At 42.0% G+C, this 13,793-nt stretch overlaps 1 protein-coding gene across 1 annotated transcript in view; it reads left to right on the top strand.

Moving 5' to 3' along the window:
* The window catches only part of MAP3K15 (mitogen-activated protein kinase kinase kinase 15), a 144,233-nt gene that overhangs the window by 117,285 nt on the left and 13,155 nt on the right, over positions 1 to 13,793 (top strand). Inside the window, exons 19-20 of the mRNA XM_066599836.1 lie at positions 5,697 to 5,854; positions 8,182 to 8,365. Coding sequence (XP_066455933.1) covers positions 5,697 to 5,854; positions 8,182 to 8,365 — 342 coding nt within the window. The remainder of the gene's footprint in view (positions 1 to 5,696; positions 5,855 to 8,181; positions 8,366 to 13,793) is intronic.

Here is a 13,793-nt window from a genome sequence, read left to right as displayed (position 1 = left end):
TCAATGGGGAGGGTGCAGCTGTGCTGGGGAAGAAGATGGCTAGAAGGTTGGAGCAGTGTTTAAACTAGGAACTGGAAGGGGAGGGGGGAACCAGACAGAGGGGAAGATAGTATAGATGATGACCTGGGCTCAAGTAATGAAAATGGGCGTGAAGCGGTGGGAGTGGTTAGTACAGTTAAAACTGGCAGAACAGTTAGTAGGGATATAATTAATATAAAAAAGGTTTCTACACCAACATAGAAGGCGTTTCTTGACTGTAAGAGCAGTGAGACTATTGAACTCTCTGCCTGAGGATGTGGTGATGGTAAATTCAAGAATACAAGAGAGGCCTGGATGCCTTTTTTGAGTGTTACAATATTACATGTTCTAGTCACTGATTACTTCAGAAGGGTTATTGATCCAGGGATTATTCCAATTGCCAGATTTGGAGTTGGAAAGGATTTTTTCCCATTTTAAATAAGGAAAAATTGCTTCTACCTCATTGAGGTTTTTCTGCCTTCCTCTGGATCAACCTATGGGGGGAAGTGGGGCAATAGGCTGAACTAAATGGACCTATGTCTATTTTCAGCTTAACATACTATGTCCCTTACATACAAGATGTTGGTTTAGAGCTGCTGTCTCTGAGAAGACCCAAATCTGCTGTCCGTTTCCACTCTGTCAGCAATATTGTACTTTGTAATACAAGTTCTGATCACATTGGTTTCTCCTTTTACATTATCTGTTACAGCTGTAACTGATCCATTCTAATTAATTTTCTGACCATTAAGAAGAATATGTACAGAGCCTTACAGAGAAAACTGCAGTGTAAAGAAGTAGAATACCTAGTAAGCACTGTGTGTGTGTAACTCTAGCCAGACCTCAAACACCTAAGATGGAATGTGACCGTACAAAGTATACTACAAGTGGATGAGGTTTTTAAAAAAGAATTGTTCCATGAAGAGAGTTCTAATAAAAAGGTTATAGCCATAAGAGAAGTGCATTCCAAAAACTGATAAACCATATCTGATAAACAGAAATTAAATGGTTAAACGTTAGCGAGCAGAGGGCGGTTGACCGCTTTGTGATGAACTGAGAGTATAATGTGCACGAAGCACCAGATGGCTTTGCACGCTACAATTTGCAAAGTGATTTTGATCCTTTTTTTTTTGCAGCCAACATACAAAAGATGTAAACGCATTAATTACAAGTGAAATGTAAAACAATCCGAAAACTATGAACATGTAGGGATTACAGATTTAGCAAAGTTTAACTTGACACTTAACACAAAACTTTCTGTGCCACAGTTTATTTGCCCTTTCAGTAGCTTTTCAGTGGTCTCTGCTGTGTTAGGCCTCTTTCACACGAGCTACAAAATTTCGCGGCAAAATAATCACTATAAAACGCATGCATGTGAAGCCCATGGTTTCCAATGGGTTCTTTTAGGCTACAAAACATCTCTCATGTGAAAGAACCCATTGGAAACCATGGGCTTCTCATACATGCGTTTTGTAGCGAGATAACAATAGCTTTTCATTGGCTTAAGGCCCATTTTCACAGAGCGATGATCACTCAAACGACCGTTTGAGTGACAGCTTTGAGCGATCATTTTACATAAACTACTAAGTAGCTACTCAGCTTCTTAAGAACAATTAAGTGTGCAGATGACTGCTTCACTGAAAGCAGTTAATACTCCGAGGGCTCCTATCTGCTTTCAGTTCTTTTGTTCTCCAGCGGTAAACAATGCTATCAGCACTACCCATGGAGAACTGCTGATGAGGCTGAAGGACGATTTTTAGCTTGGGTTTAACAATCATCTAGCAGTGCACGATGGCCGCACGTTTAGACGTAACGATTATTGCTCAAACGATTGCTTTTTAGCGATTTTTGAGTGATCATCGCTCCGTGTAAATGGGCCTTTAAAAGATATCTGGTTGCAAAAAATTATCACATTTTTCATATTATCATTATGAAAAATTGTAGTGCAGCCACCATTAAACAAGTGTTGGGTACCGTGTGTCTATCAGCTAAAACAAACCAAAAAAACACCTCTCATTATAATAACTTAAACTGAACCGCGGTTTGCCCAGAGATGTGGGAAATCATAAACAACACATGTATAAATGGAGCTTTATTAATTCTGATTAGAATTGTAATCCGAGAATAGACTCAGAGCATTTTGAATGTAACTTGCTCTCATTCATTGCGTTAGGAGTGCAACTTCCTTTTAAATTGTAGCATCAGATCCATGCTGTGATCTTAATTGTATCTAAATCGCATTTATATTCTGGACTCTGAGTGCTGGATCAGTTTTTGGATGTATTTTAGCCACCATTGGAAATCTGTTTTTTGGGCGTTGTTTTTTTTTTTTTTTTTACAGTTTTAAAAATTGATATTAAAACCCTGAAGATCTTTCTATGGTGCCCCCTAATGTTCAGTGCGAGTAGCTACAACATACTTTCTTAGCAGTTCTTATATTGCTTTTGTAGGAACATTGTACAAAAAAAAATACTAGTTCTGCATTATTCTCATTAATAGTCATTATATTGTAAAACTAAAGTGCATCTGTGAGCACCAGTTTACATTTGGCGTATTTAGTTGTATTAATATGTTTAAATGTTAGAACAATTGTCAGGAGAAACCCCTGTGTGATGACCGATCCTACAGTATTAACACATTTTTATATATAAATGCAATAAACTGCCTCCGTAAGATGATGATCGTGACCACAAACATTTTACCATTTTAGTTCCAAATTGCCCCACAAGTACTATATAGCTGATAAGTTTCCAGGATGGTATCCTACAGCAGTGGTGGCAGCAGTATGTGGGACACAGGAGCATTACCAGCATTTATGGGGCCTGATCGTAAGACTTGGAATAGGCCTCATTCCTGTACAGCAATCAATGGCTGCTGACCTCAAGAAATGGAGATTTTGTATTTATTAGCGCTCCCACACTTGCGATTTAAAAAAAAAAATTTTTAAACACTGCGTTTTTTCAACACAAATGTCAATGGGACTTTCTAATGTTAAAAACACATCGCAAGTTTGTGCTTTGGGATTTTTGTGAGATGCGTTTTTAACATTAGAAAGTCCCATTGACAATTGCGTTGAAAAAAACGCAGTGTTTAAAAAAACGCAAGTGTGTGAAAGCCCTTATGGTCTTTACTGTGTCCCTTGTGTAATCTCCAATATATTTACTGCTGATTTGTTTGATTGAAGTCTGTATTCACACGGGTGAGTGCAATGTAGGGTGAGAGCAACCTGCAATTTTCATGGGTGCACAATGCATTTTTGCAATAAAACACATGATTTGCATCAGATTTTACATCCCTTTTTCATGCGCATGCAATAAGTCGCACGTGGTTCCAGTAGTAAAATGCTTTAAACAGGATCATACTTGCATGCAAATGATGCGTTTTTTAATTCTCCCATAAACATAATGCGCAATTCTTGAACAAAAATTGCCCAAGACTAGGACACAGTGATTTTCAGACTCGGGATATTAGGCTGAATAAAAAAGTGATAATATAAATTAACCTATTGAAATGAATTAATTCTTTTCTCCTGTAAGTTTTGTTCACCTGAGAATCGGACGAAACTCACTAAGGAATGCAGCCACACACTGGCTAGCCGCTTTATTACAGACACTGACCCCTTCACTATTGTCATTCCCTGTGTGGAAGTTAGACACGTGATTCTGGATTACAGCACAAAGTCATGTGAGCAAGCTTTTCATGGCCTTTTTTTCGTTGTGGCTCCACCTTAGAGTGGAAAAATCGAGCAATCTGAGCAACTTCAAACAAGCAATAGTCATCAGAACTAGACTAGCCGTGGCCATGATTTCAAAGACTGCCAACCTGGTGGAGTTTTCTTGTGCAACAATGTCAAACTTATACCAAGGATGGTGTGATCAAGGAAAACATCCAGTGAAAGGGGATCCCGCAGATGTAGACAAGTTTGCCGAAAGAGGTCAGGAGAGGATGTCAAGAATTGTTCTGATGAATAGGCAAGACTCCAGTGGACAAAATAGTTAAAAAATTGGATCACTGACCAGTGGAAAACCATTGCCCGGTCAGATGAGTCCAGATATCTGTTGCACCATGCTCATAGACTCATAGACTGGTAGAGTTGGAAGGGACCTCCAGGGTCTTTGGGTCCAACCCCCTTCTCAGTGCAGGATCATTAAATCATCCCATACAGATATTTGTCCAGCCTTTGTTTGAACACTTCCATTGAAGGAGAACTCACCACCTCCTGTGGTAACCTGTTCCACTCATTGATCACCCTCACTGTCAGAAAGTTTTTTCTAATATCTAATTGGTGTCTCCTCCCTTTCCGTTTCATCCCATTGCTTCTAGTCTTTCTTGGACTGATGGGAGGGTCAGAATTTGGTGTAAATAACATAAATCGATAAATACTTCCCATTAGCTGTTCAGAGCATGTCTGTACCTCCATCTAATTTGGGACAACTACAAGCAGCTATCCTGTCCCTATGGACCAATGTTTCTGCCGAAGGATTTCAGCGCCTTCTGAAGTCTAGGCCATGACAAATTGCTGCAGTTCTGAAAGCCAAAGAGTGTCCAATGTGTTAACAGATGAGTGTCACTAATAAATGACCCATTGGTATAGTACAGATTTGCAGAGATGCTGTGAGATACTGCAGAATGCTCAGGGCTATGAATCGTACAGGCCATAGTGATTTGAATCATGTTACATTTCATTTGTACAGCTTGGTGGTCTTCAATAACTATCTAGGACCCCGAGTGTACCTTTTTTTTCACATAAAAGTATTGTTTCCTGTAATTTGTTTGAACTTCTGACTGAATGTTACTTGTAACAGAAGGTAACTCATTTAGTTATGTCTTAGGGACAGCTGAGGAATGTGTTGACTTCTTCCAGCAGACTGCTTAATGATTTGGACAGGTTCCCTAATCTTATTAATGGCAAGCTTTAATTAGAAGCCTTGCAACTAGTTTTATGTCCATGAAATGCTTGTAGTTTGCCAAGTGTGAATAAGATTCAGCAATACAGCCCCATTACACCTGCTGGATAATGTTAATGACCCTATAATAAAAGGAGCAACAACTGCAGATATTACTAATGACTTTGTTACTTTTCCTCTGTTTTTTTGTAATTAATGTACCTGAAGGTAATTAAAACCTACCATAGTTTATAACAAGTTTTCTAAAATATAAAAGATTCTCATTTCCCACTCATTTGTTGTTTGCACCGTTTAATGTCTGTACGTTCTGATTTTCAGATGGTTTTCTCCCATTTTTCTGTTGCCCTGCTGTTTGCAATCCACTATCGGGATATATATATATAATGTGTGCATGCAGAAGAAGCAGAGCTTGTGTAGATCATTTTCACAGTGTCTGCAGATCTGTACACTTGCAGCCTCTGAGTGCATGGGAGCTCCCATGTGAAGTTAACTCCTCACTCTATTGCTAAGAAAACACCCCTGTGTCCTTGTTACTACAGAAGCAATGTACATATTGAGATAGTGGATTGCAGAGAAACTGGAAGGTCGACCCCATGTGGCAGCCACTTCAAACTTGATTTACTTTGGTAAAGCATCAGAATCTCTCTAATGCAAGTATATTACAGAAATGATGAGACTATCACAAGCTAGTAGATGAGCAGAAGTTGTCTAAAAAGTTAGTGCCCCTTTAATTTTTTTCTATTTTCATTTCTGTGTATAATCTCCTTGTTTTAGGCACATTACAATACATGGCTCCAGAGATCATTGATAAAGGACCTAGAGGATATGGTGCTCCTGCTGATATCTGGTCTCTTGGATGTACTATAATTGAAATGGCAACGGGAAGACCTCCATTTCATGAGCTTGGAGAACCCCAAGCTGCCATGTTTAAGGTACATCTTATATGTAAATGTTTCTTTTTCTGGATCTCTCAGAATTGGCAAGTCTCTGTTCTCTTTGGCAGTTTTCCCATTTTATTGGGGATCCATTATTTTTGTCAGCCGGACTAACTAGAGTCATAGGAATAAGCATGATGGATTAGATGCTGGTGTGAACAGAGCCTCACATTTACATCTGTGATATGAATGTGTACTAAATAGAGATGAGCGAGCCTACTCGGCCACGCCCCTTTTTCGCCCAAGTACCGCGATTTTCGAGTACTTCCGTACTCGGGCGAAAAGATTCGTGGGCGCCGTGGGTGAGTGGGGGGTTGCAGCGGGGAGTGGGGGGTAGAGAAAGAGAGAGAGGACTCCCCCCTGTTCCCCGCTGCTACCCCCCGCGCCGCCACTCCTCCCCCCGGCGCCCCCCGAATCTTTTCACCCGAGTACTGAAGTACTCAAAAATCGCGGTGCTCGATCGAGTAATTACTCGAAACGAGTAGGTTCGCTCATCTCTAGTACTAAACCAAACTAAAATAATCTTTTTTGGTTCTAATTTTTTTTTTTTACATTTTAATCTTTTATTAAAGAGTCTGACAGATCCACATGGTGCCAATGCATGGAGCTGGATGCTGTCACCTACCACATTCAACTCCATCTATCCTTGCAGAAGCAAACCGATTTTGCTCCTGCCGGACAGAGTAACCACACGGTGGTGATCATACAATTGCCATGCTGTGTGCTCCTCCGTAGATCTGTCAGCAGAAACCAGTGCAAGCAGCCACATACAACAGCTGACGATGTATGCTTATATGTAGCTTGCTGCCAGCAGAGGGTGCATTGCAAGAAGTGAGTTAGTGAGAGAGGGGCTGAAGAAGAGCTGACCGTTACATCTGAGAGAGGAGTAGGATCAGGGGGATTGTGGCTCTGACTGCAGAAGAGGGGTGGGTTTAGGAATATTTTTGTAGGAACCATTCCTCAAGAATATCACCGACTGTCTGTCTGCTGTCTCTAACACCACGTCCTCTCTTTTTCTCAAACTTAACCTCTCTAAAACTGACGACCTTGTCTTTCCTCCTTCCAACCGATCTCCCCTCAACATCTCCATTCCAGTGTCTGGCACCATCATAACCCCCAGACAGCATGCCCGCTGCCTTGGGGTCACACTGGACTCTGACATCTCTTTTACCCCCCACATCCAATCTCTAGCCCAAACATGCCACATGCACCTCAGAAATATTGCTAAAATCCGGCCGTTCCTCACCACGGACACGCTAAAGACGCTCATCGCCCTCATCCACTCCCGATTTGACTACTGCAACTCGCTATTCATTGGCCTCCCCTGCACCAGACTCTCTACTCTCCAATCCATACTAAATGCGGCAGCTAGGCTCATCTTTCTTTCCAGCAGTTACTCAGATGCCTCTGCACTATGCTGGTGGCTGCATTGGCTGCCCATGTACTGCAGAACTAGATTTAAACTCATCACCCACAAAGCTCTCGATGCCGCACCACCTTACACCGCCTCCCTTTTTTCCGTACACCACCCAGTCCGCACACTCGGATCAACTAACACACTCAGACTAAACGCCCCTCTAATACGAACCTCCCATGCTCACCTACAGGACTTCCCCAGAGCAGCACCCATCCTCTGGAACGCTCTACCCCAAGGCATCTGGACAATTTCCAATGCACAAAATTTCAAACGTGCCTTTAAAAATTCACCTCTTCAGGGAGGCATACCAAATCTTCTGATCTAGTCCCCCTGCCCCTCCCTATTGCTCCCCACATCTTCCTCCCTGCTTATCGCATTCGACCTCTACCCCTTCACCTCTTTACTGCCCCCACTTCGTTTGCTTCCTAACTGACTTACACATGCAACTCCCATACTGCCTGCAGGTTCCCCTGTGCGTCAACCCCCCCCCCCCCCCCACCCCATACCTTCTGTTTCACCCCTACCCCGTTTGTTTCAAACTGATGGTATATCACAAGGAATTGTTTTGCTTGCATTTCTCCCATGCCCGAAGGCGCTGCGGAATACGTTGGCGCTATATAAATAAACATTATTATATTGTGGCAGGAAGTCCACTGGGCAGATTACGCTGTTTATACTAGGAGAGGGATGGACTGTGGGGACTGTTGAGGGGGCTCACCTGACTTGTGGAAGTTTGGAGGTATTGTCTATGGCTACTGGAGGGGAGAGGGTTGGATTTTTAGGGTTGCATACACATTTGCTAATGTTTTTTATGAAAAGTGTTATCAACCTTGTCCTTGAACGGGAGAGTATTTCTAGTAGTCAGTTAAGAGAACTAAACGTGGCTTCTATTTTCTTTGTTATACAGGTGGGAATGTTTAAGATCCACCCAGAAATCCCAGAGTCGTTGTCTGCGGAGGCCAGGGCTTTTATATTGCTTTGTTTTGAACCTGATCCAGTGAAGCGTACGACAGCAGCAGACCTGCTGAGGGACTTCTTTCTGAAGCAAGCAAATAAAGGGAAGAAAAGTAAAATAGCATTTAAGCCCTCAGGTAAACTTCCATTAATATCAAATCCATTGAGAGGTAGTTACCAGATGCATAATCTCATTCGTTTAACATGGGTACAGGCAAGATTATTGTAAAGGCTGGTCAAGTACCTGGAATGTAAGCTATCCCCATCTGTACACATAGAAATGTCTTTCTCCTGAATACTAAGCTTATAAGTTCACATAGAAATGAGTGCACACAAGCGTGATGACCGGTAGACAAATAACACACTCCTGTAACATTACCCAAGGTGCCCCCATTAATTTCACCTATATATCGTCTCAGCTGAGTGCTCCCCCACATACCATGGTGCCAGTAGATTGTAGAGGTATGATCTGTGGTGGTCTAGGCCAGTAATGGATTTTAAAATGGTGGTCCATGGTAACGGAGTGGTTCCTGTCGCTGTAATTTTGTTTAAAAAGTTCCAGAATTCTGGTTAATTTCATAATACTAGATTGATACCATGCTCGCTACAGAACATAAAATAGGTTAATTCACATTTGCGATGTTTCCCTGTATGGCACCATTTTGTGATGCAATGCAGGGGGGAAAAAATCGCAGCATGTCTTTTCTTCTTGCGATATTACCCATTGCGTCCAATGGGGCCAGCAGCAGCGGTGCCAACCTCATTGGGGGAATTCCTTCAGCCCAGCAGGGAATGTGAAGCTGTTTCCATGTGAAAATACCTTGCATCCAGGGGTTTCCACATGGATTTCGAGGGCGAACCATGTCCTTTCTTTTTGTGATATCACCCATTGTATTCAATGGGGTCAATGGAAGCAGTGCCAACCTCAATGAACACAATGGGAGAACATCACAATCCACTGCCATGACTGACAGCCGCATCGGCGGAGATTCCTTCAGCCTCGCATTCAATGTATCAAATGCAAATTTTATGATTTTACGCTGGTAGTGAGGATGTCACAGATCTAGTGACCCCAAAATCATCCACCAAAGGCCACGTAAAGGGGTCAAAGCGTGGTGCAAGAAAAAGCCTGTAGCCTTTTGTTGTTTTAGATATATCCTTCATAATATTTCCTTTTATCGGAGCGGGATCTTTTTCTAAATCCTCTACTTATCTTTACGCAACCAGTGTTTAAAGGGGTTTTCCATGACCGAACTCCTCATTCACCCAGCTTACTCAAATCTGCACTGTTTTTCCTTTTGCGCTGCTAGTTACTTCGCTATGTCCTTCTGCATTTTCCTGGATTCCGGCGACATCCTGTCCTCTCCACTCACCAGGCTGGCTTAGTCACTGGGTGGAATGTTTTTGCTGGCATCACATATAAGTGGGTGGAAATAGTCAACATATCAAAAGGGAAGGATGAATAGGGGTTAAAGGGGGTTGTATAAACGTAATTGCCATGATGGGCAGTGGGATGGTGGTTTATGCAGCAGATTTTTAGCTCCAGACAAAGATTGAGTTAGAAGACTGCAATTAGCAATCTCTCAGATTATAAACAATGCCATGTGGAGGTGCAGTGGGCAGGCTTACAAAATAGTAGGAAGGTATGCTGGGCAGCACAGGAGCAGGCTCTGATGACAACACTATACTTACTGGGAGTGAGTGCAAGAAACTGCAGAACTGGAAGTGTGGCATGTCAAGAAACCAGAGGATGCTGGGGAAAACACAATCAGCATGAGGAGACAGAGAAATTGAAAATAAGGCATTCAGGGAACTTTATGGGATAAATGTGATGTGGTCAGATGTATAATTAAAGTGATTTTCTGACCCAGATATGGATATTACATTTCTATGTGCTTACAGTCACCATTAGGAGAAGCTTCCAGTAAAGGGATTGTCCCGCCAATCACATGTGCCCTTAATCACAGTGGATAACCTGCTGATCGGTGAAAGTCCGACCACTTGAAACCCGCAGATCCCAAGAATGCAGCTTGAAGTGTTGGTAGTGGAGAACATGCATGCTGGCTATCTCAATGTATCCCATCGATGGGAATGGAGAGGAGGTGCACATATGTGTCCTCCGCTGCCCTCACTTCAGGACATGTTCTCCTGTAAATAAGGAACCATAATGTTCCTCTGTAGTAAATAAGGAACCATAATGTCCCCCTGTATCTTTCCCATGAAAACATTCCTATCCTGATGTAAACACACAAAATCAGCACTGGGATAGATTTAATGTGATGTATGATACAGACCTGAAAGTGTGAGCACAAGGCCTGATCGGTGGAGTTAGATTTTTTAATCCCTGTAAGAACACTTTGGTCAAAATGGAGAGCGGTGTTCTCTTCAGATAACAACAGTAGAGGTTTGACGCATGAGCGTATCCCTTTTCTGTTTCTGCAGCAGCTAATATAATGATCTTTTCAAACCAATGTAGCTGTTGATAAAGTAACAATTGCTCTAGATAACAATAGAGATCGAAGTGTTCCTCTACCACAAATATGGTAGAGATGTCCGGTATCAGACACAGCAGTAAGCTTGAGGGGGGTCGGCTGAATAACTATCGCCCTCAGGTGGGGACAGCCTTGGTATATCCTGTTGCATTCTGTATTTGTGCCTCTGTGATTAACATAGTATTCATTTTTATAAAGACTTCCAAAGACTTTCTTATAAACTTATGTAAGGTGCCTGAACCAGAGCAGTGTTCTTGGTAAGGCTAAGCTTAGATGTGTTAAATCTCAAGTAATTAAATAGCTGAGATTACCGAAATGTAACTAAATTCTTTTGAACAGGCTTTTCCACAGCAATGTGGTCTGTAGGACATATTAATTTTCTTAAAAGAAAACAAAAAAACTTGCAGTAACCATGACAATAAGGTGCTATTACACGAGCGCTGCTAACGTGTGTAATAGCACTACTTGCAAGGTCAGCCTGGCAATTATCAGGAAAACGCGAACACTAGCGCTCATGTAATTGCATCCTTAGGCATTCAGTTTTAGGTAATATCAAACTTACCCACATTGACCTACTCAAATTACTACCTGCTATCATATAATGCTTTATTTATTCATATTGGTATGATTCTACAACTAAAAGTGGAAACTTTTACTAAGAAGTATAACTTGTAAGGAAAGAGGATGCCTAAAAAGGAACACCACTATCTTCTCCCACCTCTCATTGCCAACAACAGGAAACCATTAAATTCCGATGAACCATGTCAGACTAAAGAGCCCATTGGCATCGGCCTTAGATGTTTTGTTCAGAGCCTCCAGCACAGATCTGGCTATTTTATGTTCAATGTTTTTATTGAGAAATTTTTTTGTTTTCAAAGAACAGGCAAATCCGGTCTCAGAGGACCACATATAAATCAGGACATATATGTTAAAGTAGATTACAAAAACCTAGCTGACAGAGCTCAGCTTTTGTACAATCACCCATCCCATGGCTTGTCTGGCACATCAATCAGTCTCACAAGAATTAAAGGGGTTGTCTCGCCATGACAAATGCATCTATACACTTCTGTATAGCCATTACAAAGCACTGTGTAATATAATGTGCTGTCACTAGAACTTATGCCGTGGGGTTGGGCGAAGGGGGTGCTGTCACTAGAACTTGTCACGTTGGGGGTGGGGAGGCTGTCACTATAATTTGTCGCACCAGAGGATGGCGTGGTCACTGTTGGGCTGCCACTGTTCGATTCTGGGTGTGGTTTTGGGCACGGTTCAGGTGTGGTGTTGCGTGCAGGCAAATGGATAGATGGTTGGCTTGAGGGACGGATGGATAGATGGACAGGCACAGAGATAAATGCATGAATGGATGGATGAATTGAATGAAGGATTCATGGACAGACAAAGGGACAAATGGATGGACTGATTGATAAACGGACAAATAAACAACTGGATGGAAGGATGGATGAACGATGGACAAATGGATGGATGGGTTTAGGGACGGATGGATAGATGGACAGGCACAGATACAAATGCATAAATGGATGGATGAATTGAGGGAAGGATTGATGGAAAGACAAAGGGACAAATGGATGGACAGATTGATGGACAGACAAATAAACAACTGGATGGAAGGATAGATGAACGATGGAAAGATGGATGGATGCATGATTTTAACTTTTTTTTTTCTTCGCTGCTGCTAATGCTGCCCATTTATTGCAATGGGCGGGGCCAGGAGAGATGGCCGATGAGTTCAATGGAGCTGGGCGGGGCCTGGGCAGGAGTCGAGCGGGGACAGGAGAGATAGCTGTTTTGTTCTCCTGTCATTGGGAGCACGCACACGGGGGAAAGGTGCAGGGCATTGTGGGAAGGCAGCTCAACTGTGCCATCTTTGAAAGCTGCTTTCCACGTCAGATTACAAAGTAGGAAAAAGACATTACAGCTGATCTGTGTGCCGTTTTGAGCCCCTGTATGCTGTGTGTTACAATGCTTAGTGAAAGGAAAGCATTACTATTGTAAAAATTATAAAAAATTTCACCTTGCGTGGCTGGACAGCCCCTTTAACCATGTCCGCACAGGCTTATCTTCTTAGTACATTATATTGGACTAAGCTCCAAACAACTGAAGGATAGACAAGAACAAAAAAAAAAAGAACAAAGGAGGTGAGGGGGGGGGAACATAACGGGATATAGGAAATATAAAGGAGGGTAACCTATAATGAACCGAGGTTCATACACACACACACTCATAAATACACACACATACATACACTACTGAAGTAGAATACAATGACAAGGGGGAAGGGGCAAAAGGAATGACAAGTATAACCATCCCAAGGTCAGTCCAGCATGTCTACATTTGTAGATCATCTCAACCTAAGCTTTCCTCTTCTTGAGCTATCAGGATTTATGAAAGTTTAGGAGAACAGGGTCTCTAACTTCACAGAGGACACAAAGTCCAACCAAGGCTGCCAAATTATTAGAAATTTCTCCATCTCTCTGTTATGTTCAGCACAGAGTTCTTCCATGCAGCATAGTTGAGCCATTTCCTGCTGCCATTCACTCATGGAGCTGCGAGGATGGTGATCCAACGGCATTGGCCAACAGCTCACGTCCCGCCAATGCCGTGGGATCACCACCCTCGCAGCTGCCAGAGAAAACCTACGCAGTCCCCTTTTCTGAGCTCCAATTGAGCCTGGCACAATAGAGAGTAAAGGCTTATGTCCCAAATGACCCAAAGCCGACGCCAACCAAAACCGTTGCCTTGTAATCTAAAACTATACATATTGTATATAACAACATCCGAAACAAAATGAGGAACTCATTCCTGTACTTTGTTTTAGCGTGAATATACTAATTAAAAAAAAACTAGAAATGTTATTAAATCATTCTTTTAGTATTTTACCCTCCATAAAACAAAAAAATGGGGGTAAAAAAAGTTAATGAAAAAAATATATAAAAAAATAGCCCTATAAGAAAAAACTTCAGCAAAAATATTTTTTGTAGCTGAAAGAAAAAAAATAGGGCAGCAAAACCACCACATGGGGAAAATCCTTAAAGTGTGTCTGTTTTTTTTAGGT

This window comes from Eleutherodactylus coqui, chromosome 4 (assembly GCF_035609145.1).
Source record: "Eleutherodactylus coqui strain aEleCoq1 chromosome 4, aEleCoq1.hap1, whole genome shotgun sequence".
NCBI classification, from domain to species: domain Eukaryota; kingdom Metazoa; phylum Chordata; class Amphibia; order Anura; family Eleutherodactylidae; genus Eleutherodactylus; species Eleutherodactylus coqui.
The sequence above is the reverse complement of the archived record's forward strand: the minus strand, read 5'-3'. Positions and strand labels throughout refer to the sequence as shown.